The 11941-nt window shown below is 35.3% G+C and overlaps 1 protein-coding gene across 1 annotated transcript in view; it reads right to left on the bottom strand.

Annotated features, from left to right (window-relative positions):
* The window catches only part of LOC129279436 (neuronal acetylcholine receptor subunit alpha-10-like), a 15149-nt gene extending 3208 nt beyond the window's left edge, over nt 1-11941 (bottom strand). Inside the window, exons 1-6 of the mRNA XM_054915544.2 lie at nt 11716-11941; nt 7014-7156; nt 3878-3922; nt 3377-3486; nt 2290-2543; nt 318-602 (exon numbers count right to left, since the gene is read on the bottom strand). Coding sequence (XP_054771519.1) covers nt 318-602; nt 2290-2543; nt 3377-3486; nt 3878-3922; nt 7014-7156; nt 11716-11782 — 904 coding nt within the window. The 5' untranslated portion in view covers nt 11783-11941. The remainder of the gene's footprint in view (nt 1-317; nt 603-2289; nt 2544-3376; nt 3487-3877; nt 3923-7013; nt 7157-11715) is intronic.

Here is an 11941-nt window from a genome sequence, read left to right as displayed (position 1 = left end):
AGGGGCGTATCAAACGAATCCAAATAAAAATGTAAAGGAGGATTAGTCAAATAATTTATCTTGAAATAGCTATTGTGGTTTTAGCATGTTTGGAAAAGATTGTACATTTAAAAACATTTGTAGTAACAACCAGACAATTTATGTTCAGATATCCACTTGGAATACTTAATATTTGGCTACTGTATACTAACAATTGGGTATTACACGTGGATTTCGATTCGCAAATGTATTTTTAAATATTCTGAATTACTATCATGGCTATAAAACATAAAACTCAAGGGGGTTGGCTGCAAGAATTAAGCTAACCAGGGACTCACCAAGAACCGGAATAGTGTCGCTTGTCGCCGGCATGTTCTCTGCGATCACGAGCATGAAGACAGTCAGAGACAAGAGAACGGTGATCCCCAACGATACCTTCTCCCCGGAGTTACAGGGGAGGATGAACTCCAATACCGACATCATTGATATCATGACGCACGGGACGATCAGGTTGACGACGTAGAAGAGGGGCTTCCGACTAATGTTGATGGTGAAAGTGACATCCGGGTACTCCTTGTCCGGACAACAGGAGTACACTTTGATATTGCTATGAGCTTTGATACCTATAAGAGAAAGATATATAGATTGAGTGGAGAAAGAGGGGCGGAGGACAGAGAGAGGGGGGGTAAAAGGAATATATCATGTTACTCAATTATTGACACTGTCTTGATTGGCAATGAGCATTAAGAGTGGGTGTTGTTGAAGATAATGACTGTCAAAAATGCATTTTAGTTTGATGGCGATGATATTCATGATCATGGTGGTGATGATGACGTTAGGGGTGGTGGTAGAGATAGTGATGATGGTGATGATGATGATGATTGATGATGATGATGATGATGATGATGATGATGATGATGATGATGATGATGTTAATAATGATGATGATGATAATGATGATGATGATGGTGATGATGATGATGAGGTGGTGGAATGATGATGATGGTGATGACGATGATAATAGCGATGATGTCAACAATTAAAATTTTCACGATGACAATTAAAGGAGAATGAAACCCTTGAAACCAGCTGAATCCATATCAAAGAGAAAAATCAAAGAAACATATTGTTGAAAGTTTGAGGAAGATTGAATGAATAATAAGAAAGTTATGAGCATTTGAATATTGAAATCACTAGTGCCATGTAGATCCTCCCATCGGCAATGCGACCAAGATCTGTGATATCACACACGTACAACTCCCTCATTACTTTAGTACTTATTTCACTTATATTCTCACTTTTATAGAGTCTATCACAAGGTGAGGTGTTCTCTTTATGAGATGACAAGTACAGAGGTTTTACAACATTATATCATTGATGAATCGTTTGTCATATGATTAGAATGAGCAAAAAGAGATGTTTTGGAGTATATTTTCAGTGTCCAAATGGGAGAGTTGTACGTGTGTGACATCACAGATCTTGGTCCCATTGCCAATAGGAGGATCTCCATAGCATTAGTGATCTCGACATTCAAATGCTCATAACTCTTTTATTGCTAGTCCTATTTTACTCAAAGTTTTGTTGATCTTATTCTTTGATTTTTCTGCTTTCACAAAAGCTAACTTGCTCCAAGAGTTTCATTCTCCTTTAAGTGTGGTGAGGAGAATTTGAATAAAGATGGGCAACACATCAAAAATAGTAAAACTACGGTTATACAGGCAACATCGACTCAAGTTCGACAACATCTATTGCATTATTTTTTTCCAATGACATACTATCAATCAATTTGGAGTCAGTTTCGCACGTGTGAACGCAGCATGATTACAATTCTACTATACCGCGTTTAAACCACCTTCACACCAGAGAAACCAACTTTAAACTGGCCGATATTATTTCATTGGAAATCAAGTAAAATATTTTTTTTCGGTCTGGACTTGCTTCCGTTGATGTGACTGAAGCGTTAGGTAGAAACAGTCATCTGGTCGGTAATTGTCAATTTGTCTATTGCCGACTCGTCCACTCACCACATGGTCTACTTTCATTTGGTCTAATGCCATTCCGTCCATGAACATTTCGTCTAACAACCATTTGGTTTCGCCTCATAATCACCGTTTCGCCTCATAACCAGTCGGTCTAATATCCATTTCATTTCCATTCATTTTGCACAAATAACACTTCGTCTAATTAGACCCAATGATATATATATATACTAAATGGCTATCGGACCAACTGATTATTAGACGAAATGCGGAGTAAACGAATTGGCATTAGACGAATTGGAAATAAACCATCTGTTCCTGGTGGTCTTACTGGTGGTGTCCCATTCTCCGTTGTGCTGTTCAGTCGCCGAATCGGCAGCACCATCGAGATAGTCAATGAACTTCCTGTCGTGTTGCCACGATCCCATCTTCAGGGTACACTCCTGCTGGTCGAAGGGATAGTAGTACACGTTGATACCACATTCGCTGATCATGGTGAGGGGGGCACTCCAGTCAACGGACCCGTCGCTTTTGACTATGGTCAGCGTCTCGACAGTCATGAGCTGGTCGTTGTTTGACTGCCGACTGTGACGAAAGAAGAGCGAAATAATGTTGTTGTTTTTTACTTTATGTGTCAAAGAAACCATTTTAGTATTACTGAACTTAAGCTTTTTACAGAAATGACAGCAAACGTATTTCCGATAAGCTAATTTTCCATTTTTATTTTCATTTAGGGGGAGCAAATTATTATTTTGTCTGAATACAGAAAACATTGAATGGCACATTGTTAGTTTTGAGGTGGAGGGTCATATATTAGGAGATCTAATGGAAAATCATATTTTACTTGTGATTGCGTCCGCAACCGATATTACTTTACAGGTACCCGTTAATAGCAAATTAAACAGGCAAGGTGCTAGCTAGAAATTTGATAATGATGAAAAGTTGCATTAATTTCGAAACTGTATGCGTAGTTGTTCATGACAGTATAGATGTATGTACAGCTTCCGCAGAAGAAATAATCCTACGCAAATTAAATTATCATTTTACATTGTTTTCACGAAGTCAAATGGTGGAAATAAGAAAACATGAACTGAGTTACATTTCTGTTCTTTTTCACTTTAATTACATGTTAGCTAACCAAATCGAATGGTATTTGCTTTTCATTTGATAATCCACATTGTTCATGTTTTTTATCGACTGGGGCTTTAAACTTCAACAATAAACTGATATTAGAAATATAAAGTATTTTGTTGTAAAATACGAGGATATGATATGGACGGGAAACCTTTAATTATAGAAATGAACGCAAATACAAACTATAACGCACAGATTAAAAAAGGGGGACAAAAAACCATCCACAAGAAGAATGACGATAATAATGACAGGCAATGATAAATAATGATGGAAATGACTCTCACGTGTTATAGAGTACAGTATCAGGAAGCCATATTTTGCTGGCGGGTATACGGAGAACAGTCAAATTGTTATACTCTCTGGGTTCCCACATCAGGTACTCATCGCGCCATCTCTATACAACAGACGGTAGAGAGAGCATATCAAAAAGAAAAGAAAGCAAAATATACAGGGGCGGCGACAGTATATTTTGAGGAAGGTGAGACAACCTAGAAAATGACGTCATATTTTCTCAATTGAATAATCTGTTTAATATAGACTAACACGGTACAAAGCTCCTTAATACTCTTTCTTTCTTCCTGCTTTTCATTTCCCCCCCAATTTCGACTACTTCTTGATATATCGTAGTGGACCTTAACATTTTTTAATACTTAAGTCCACGTCACTATCTATATTATTATTGTTGTATGATTGATTTGATTAGTTTTTATTACTTCTTTTTATTTGAACGTATGTATCAACTCAGATTTAATTTTGATTTAATCAGTTGTAACTACCATACCAACCTGTGTCAGCCACACCATTGTACTCAAAGTCTGATATTTTTCGTTCTGCAATTAGAAAAGAAAATTAAATTTATCAAAATGATGGGAATTATAGGAAAGGTCGTGATGAAATCAAGTTTATTATTTAAGACAAATGCATTCTAGATACTTATGAAGATTAAAGAGCATTCGGAACATGATCATATTCGGAACGAAACTGAGGCCTCGATCAAGTTTTTTAAATCATGTTCGGCTGCTCAACCTGCTAATTGATAATAATTGATTTGTTAAATGATTGTGAAGGGGATTAACTGATGGAATTTTTTTTTTTTGGGGGGGAATGAGTGAGAATTGAAAAATGTTCTATTTTGATCAATTATTTCGGTAGTAATCTCCTGCTACATAATTGATAGTCAGCAAATTCTCTATGTTATTATAGGTTATAAATGTTGATTTCATGAAATGTATTAAACAATGAAACATCATTATCATCAACATCTTCAATATATATACAATGTACAATATATGTATACAATATACTGTATATATATGTGTGTGTGTGTGTGTGTATATATATATATATATATATAAATATATATATATACTTATCCATATCGTTCATACATGTCGTGTAATTACTTTTTGTCATTTTGTTAATAAAATATGACTTACCTTTTTCCCATCATGATTTACTTTCTTCCTTTCCGTATCACAAGTATTCAAAAACACTCACTCATCATCATAAAAGCACACTTATACGAACCCCCACTCCCCTTTACTCTCACATAATGCATGTACGGCTCACACACATCCTCACACACACATACACCTGCCTTGTCTTTCCCTCTCCCACATCATCTTCCTCACATACCCATCCCTCTCTTTCCTTCTCTTGCCGCCAACAAATCAAGTGACAAAGATCATAATGACTGCCTTTCATGTTTTCGCTTGCTTCTTAAAACGCATGACCTACAGTCAAATCATTTGTACCCATAACAAGATTACAAGGTCCGCCAGAACGCACTCCCCTCATCGCCTAATGCAATTTAGGCATCATTATACGCCCATCAGCGTGTGTTCTCACGCATAATAGTCCGTGTAATGATTTTCCGCGTCCTGATATTATTGAACGGGCGGGGCGGAAAAATGATGCGTTACAAACGTGTACTGCGAACTTTATATCGACAAACTCTGAAAATGTTCTTCATTATTTTAAAGTTAGGTCAAGGTTTTCATCCGAAGTTTAACTGCTTTCCTTTTCTGAGAAGTTTCTGGTATAACAGTTTCATATCTACTGTAGATAGTTATTTGGGTCCCGTCTTGCAAAGGGTTTCGATTGATCCGATGAACCGCAACTATGGAAAGCCAACAATGCCAACATCTAAACTACATGTTTATTCAAGCTGCTTTCTAGATGATAATGTATACCTTTACATTCACCGTTGTCTCCACTTTCCAGTGAGCTCATCTTTGTTAACAAAGGTCATTGTGCTATTTTCCTGTGGGAAGAGTTGCGGCAATGATTGATTTCCATATAGTTCAGTTTGATTAAATCAATCACGACTCTTTGTAAGACCGGACCCTGTGAAGATCCCGGGCACTTAATCCCTTTACACCATGGTTCGATGTTTCGGAGTGGTATTAATTGGAAACGCATCACAGTGGTAAATGATGTATCATTACCTTACTAACATCGACAGGAGTGAATGAAAGATTACCGGTACAAGCCCCTATTACAAATAATCTTTTTTTGTCTGGTTCAATTGGGCTTATATCATTATCTTTGCTATTATATAAGCCCAATAGAACAAGTTAAGGTTTCCCAAAGAGTTATCCTCTATTACAAAAAAGGTGTTTCCTTTAACTCGTTCGTCCTGAATCATGCTACATCAGGATGGCATCGGCGTAAAAAAAAATCATCACCGCCACTACCATCATCAAAACCATCATCACCCAGAAATAAAAACTAGGGTTTCGAGGGTTTCAAGGTGAACAACGAAATGGGGGAAAATTTCATTTCAGATTTATGGAGTTGGTAACTTTTAATGTGGAAGAGAACCACATTTTTTTTCTATAACGGATCTTTTCCACTAATATTCCTTGTATGGGGATATGAGTAAAATCGTCATTATTACCATCATCATTATAGCCAATCCCATCCTCATCTTCATCATCGTGATGTCCACCATCGCGATTCCGATATGGGTCATGATCATGATCACCATATTCATCACAATCATAAAAAATAAAGTTGTCCAAACATCATCGTCACCATCATCATCATTATAAGTTCCATCTTCATCGGGGTAATAATATATATGTAAAGCGCTTAGACACGTCGTTCCGATGTAATAAGTGCTATATAAACGCGGATCGTTATTATTATTATCAACACCGACAACATCATCATAATCATTATCATCATCGCACTGTGGTTTGATGTAGTTTTAATTAATTATTATTAACCGTATCAGACATCTGAGCAGGGCAACTTTAATATACTATTGCCTGCTTAAGAATGGGATCAAGTGGTCGGTCAATAAGTTTCCATTTGTTTAACCACGGACAAATTTATTGCCCGCTCAGGAAAGTCTATGAGAAAATGCGTGGAAATGTAGCGGGCAATAAGCTGATAAGGCAGAGTTTGGGCGATAATTATGTCGTATCGCCCCGAGGCCAGTCAATATTGCTTTATTATTGTTTTTCATTTGATATGTATGTTTCATTTCATGTGTTACTTGTATTTTCGTATTGTTTCACTTTTCCCTGTTTTTTTATGTTCACGGACTTGCTGAAAAACAGTCTGTTATGACTGAATATAAGTTTTACCGTGATTAAATAAATACAATACAATACAATCATCATCATCATCAATTTCATAATCATCCTCATTATCATCATCATCATCATTTTCATCATTATTCATCATCATTGTCGTCGTCATCTTCATCATCATCATTATCATGATCAGCAGCAACAGCATCACCGGCAACATAATCATCATCATCAACATCATCATCATCATCGCCGTCCCAACACCATCAGCAGAAACACCGCCAACATAATTATTGTCGTCCTTGTCGATATCAGTCATCATCATAATCAGCAAATCTATCACTCTAATTACAACGCTCTTCGTCATCATTGTCTTCCTCACCACATCATTGATCTGTCCGACATAGAGCTCGACTGTGACGTTGATGCGACTACTTTCATTCAGTACAGGTCTTGCAATCTTGTTATACCTGTAGTTGATGAAGAGGTCCTCGAGTAACTGCTTCTGTTCAGGGGAAGCGGCAACTGAAAAAAAATAGAAATGAAATAAATTTTGGAAAAAACAAGTGATCCCAATTTCATGATAATAATCACGACCAACCAAAGATATTACGTTATTTAAAATGACGTACCATCCCGATGCTTTGGTTTCGTGTGTGTGACTGTAATATTACCATTGATAACTTTTATAGGCCTATGTTTGAAATTTCCAAAAGCATCAAAATCACAGAAAATCTGACATGACAATCACCATATCGACTTAACTGTTGCTTTCCGTCATAAACACCCATATATTTAAATCAATAAATTCATCACTAGTTATCAATTGCCATAAATAGCCGATGAAATACTCTGAGAAATTACCACAACATTTATGACGGTAGAAAAATGTAGATTAATGTCTTGGCAAGAGAATATTCGGATGGTCTCTTAATGATTAATCATGAATTCATTCAGAAATTGTTTAATAATCATAATGTTCATAATCGTTTAGAACAACATTATTTTGGTTTGTTGGACCGAAAATAAGATCCTACATACTTATAACTTGGAAAAACAAACAATTCTAATAATGCTAAGGGGTGTACTCTTTTAATTTATCAATTAAATTTCAACTTGTCAAATCACGCACGTTCTCAGCCCTCTCAGGCTTCTGTTGATCTCTTTCCCCTTTTTCCCCATTCTTACTATTTTTTTCTCACTCATTCTTTGATTATACTTTAAAAACCTCTGATCATCAGATTAATTTATTACTATGAACATTACATTTCTTTGCTTTGAGTCTACGACAAAAAGTGATTATTATTATTGTTCATTATTATTTCATTTGGCAGAATATCAAACAAGTCAATACAATGATAAGAAAATAACTGTTACAATAATACAGTAACACAAAAATAATTAAACACTGGATTCACCTAGATGAGCTGCCAGGCATTGGGCAAAGTTAACCAAATAACTGTAGTCCGCGGACCGCCCTAACCCATACCCCATCCAGGTGAATCCACTGTAGTATTTTCATGCGAAATAAACATAGCATAAAATTCATTCAAAGTTACATATAACAAAATGTTCAATTACTCAGAATCAAAACATAAAATCATACAAAAAATATTAATAAATACACTGCATTACAAGGTGATAAATTGAATAACAGAAAGGGAATATGCTGACCAATTACCTAAATCAATTTTGGTTGGCTTTGACGTGCGATTCGGTATGAGATTGTATAAATTGCAATAAATAATTAAATATTGAAAGTACTGTGGTATCTTGGCAAGGAATGCAGCATATATTTATTCAATTTTATTAATTATATTGCACCTAACATGTTGAATACAACCCCCTGATATTTAAACTGCAATGAATGAAAATGACTGATGGCGAAATTACAATCCATCTTCCAAACAATGTCATTTTCTAATAAGCTGCTTTAAAAAAATCAGTACCAATACCGTGGCAGCAATTTAGCCAGTGAATGTAGGTTATTGTGTATTGGTATTAAAATGAATGAAAATGTATCCTTTCCATACTCCCCATCATAATCTTTACTCGGGGGCAAAATATGACACCTTTTACTGATTCTGCAGAGCCAAGACGTCTACAGAGTTGTTACGTTATGTAAAGCCACGTCAGGCGTAAGAATATTCCTTCCGGCGAGTGACTGGAATCGATTTATCTTTTTTTTTCTTCGATCATCTTATTAACACCACGACCTAACGCCAAACAATTCAGATAATTTATCAATCGATTTGATAAATGTTAAGCTATGCCCTGTCAATCTGAAATGAATTGAAGTAATGTGGAAATAATTATTTTAGTTATATTTTACAACATGGCCGTACGCAGCGAGGGGGTAGGGGCACCCCCCCCCCCCCCACGGAAAAAAATGAAGAAAACTTACATTTTAATTATTTTTTTCACAAATTGCACCAAAAGTATGCTCGATATCCTTCAATTTCAATTTAGAAAATACAAAAGCGCCCCATGGCATGCTTTGTCAGTTTGCTCCCTCGCTTTCGAGTTTCTTTTTTAAAAAACGCGCCTTGCCCCCCCCCCCCCCGCAAGAATTTGTGCATACAACCAATATGAACTAATTTTAAAATTCGAATCAAACGTAGATTCGTATTTATTCATTTCCACAGAAAATGATACAAACTAATTACATAACATACATGCAATATAACTGAGAAAAAAGTACCTTTTTTCTGATCTCATATAAACACATCAAATTGATATTGTCTGATATTACCTCATTATACTTATTATTCAGTCATACCAGATTCATTTCTAAATGACGCGACAATCATTTACTTTCATTTCTTATTCTTTTTAGTTCGCTATTGGGGTTGCCACGCATGAGATCTTAATTTCATATTTACCTTATTAATGACATAAATCTCTCTCTCTTTCTCTCTATTTTTACCATGCCTACCCATTATTTTGTTGGTTTTTTGTTGTTGTCGTTGTGTTTATACGGAAAATAAATAATACTACTATTAATACCCATTCGCCAGACTACTTCATATGGTTTACGTCCATGGTTAAAACAACGGTATTCAATTGCCATGGGCAATCCCTATTATGTTCAGGTGGTTTCCTTCCACAGCAGTAAAACAGTCAAGGAATTTAGCCGCCAAAGTTATGTTTGCAGCCGTAAAATTTAATTATTTCTTCTTCAGTCTTGACGGTCTGGAACTATATACCCCAGGATGTTTTCAAATACACGTATACAAGGCCGGGTGACCTGTTTTTTTATGTGCAAGAAGGGGTGTGTGGGTGTGTGTGTGTGGGTGTGCTAAAAAAAGATATGTGGCTGTGTGTTTGTACTATTGTTGAACAAGTTTTCACTTTTTCAAAGATCTTGACAAAATATAGCATTCTCTAGTATCATTTTAGGTCATTTTTCTTTGTTTTTCTTGTTATTTTCAAGTATAAATTTTTATTTTTATTTTATATATTCATTTATATCATTTTATTTTTATTCATTTATATATTCATTTATATTATTTTATTTTTATTTATTTATCTATTCATTCATTTTATTTTATTTTGTTTATCATTTTATGTTATGTAATCATTCATTGATTTCATTTCATCTATATATCTATTTAACTATTTTCTCTTTATTTATCTATTTATTCATTTTAATTTTCTTTTTTTTTGTGGGTCATGTGTTTATTTGTTTCCGAGGCTGTGATTTTCTATTGTGCCATACTGTATGTTTAAGACTTGTTTGCAGGTTATTTGACGGGGTTTTTTTTATCAAGGTTTTCTATAAAATCCAGTCTCGATTCTCAACATTATTTAGTGTGTTATCCGGGTATGTAGTTAAACAGTCAGTATCTAATTTAAACCTTCAGTATTTACCTTCAGGGTGAAAAAACACATCGGTCCACTAGTTATACGCTTGTTGGCTACACATGGCCAACATGGCGCTTTCTCTTTAGTGATATCAGGGATTCTTCTTTTCAGATTATGCCGACTGAACGAATGAATAAAGAAATTAAGCAGCTCATATTTTTTTCCGGATATATTGTTCATTAAACATCAGAATGTTCGCAGGTTGTGTCTAAGTCAAGAACGAAAAAAGCATGAAAAAGTAATAACCTCCTTGAGCAGTTAGCATAATTGTGGGTTCCATTGCCTTGTCTATCACTATGAAACTTTTTTTTCTGAAAAATGGATCAATACAATAAACTAGCTATTCTCCAGTCTGATTTAATTGACGCTGGACGATTATTAATAACAGGAATAGAATCAAGCTTTCCATGATGAACGTTAAGGGGTGGGTTCTCTCAGGGGAGCATTTCACGAACAGTTTTATTTGTCATTTTTAACCTACTAATTTAGTCTCGGCCAATCGGATGCAAGGATTTGCAGTAACTTACACCATTTTGGGGTGCAAATCACTATCAAATTCTTTATGAAATGCTCCCAAGATGGTTGGTGAAATTATTTAAAACAAGACTGGGATATACACCACAAGAAATATGCTTGCATAGGGCAAAAAACAATGAAATTGTATCATGCAAAACCACTATTTTAAAATCTGAATTAGATTTGTAAAATCAAAACTGATAGTATTTCTTTTCTCTTCGTTTATTCTCAGCCTTCCTTTCAGCTGTTCGAATCCCCCCCCCCCCCCTCTCTCTCAATCTACAGCTTTAATAATAAGTTTGCTATAATATTGTATGCATGCAATTACATGTTTGTTGGTTAGACGAATGATTAACATCGGGAAAGTGCACTAAATGAATATTGCATAACAACGTAAAATATGTATTTTATCTTACATGGCCTAAAAATAATCGAAATAAGCATACACACCCTATTCCCTTTAACAAACGGTAAATAAATGGGTACTCAACTAGTTTAAGTGTAAAAATAATGCGTCTCCGTAATGATATCTAGAGTAGATGTAAAAGTAGAGGAGTCGTTGCTGATGGACTCGAATAAAAATAGGAATAGACGTAAATTTGATCATTATTTTGATAGTTTTTGATATCCCCTTGGCTATTATGATCTCAAAAACGTAAAATTACAGTATTCAATATTTAACAGATTATAGAAAAAACACTCACCTTCCGAGAACAGGATATCACACGTTGCCAAGGTAAATATTATTAAATTGATCATCTTCAAAACCATAGTAATCTCTAATGATGATAATTCAGGTACAAGTCTTATCACGAGGTCACATTGGGATAAGCATTCTTCATCTCAAAGTCCCGTGGGCCTTGTATGGAATCACCCATCACCCTCGAGTCGGACGAATGATGAGACGAAAGACGATTCTCTCGACGATTT

Source organism: Lytechinus pictus, chromosome 16 (assembly GCF_037042905.1).
Source record: "Lytechinus pictus isolate F3 Inbred chromosome 16, Lp3.0, whole genome shotgun sequence".
Taxonomy (NCBI): domain Eukaryota; kingdom Metazoa; phylum Echinodermata; class Echinoidea; order Temnopleuroida; family Toxopneustidae; genus Lytechinus; species Lytechinus pictus.
The sequence above is the reverse complement of the archived record's forward strand: the minus strand, read 5'-3'. Positions and strand labels throughout refer to the sequence as shown.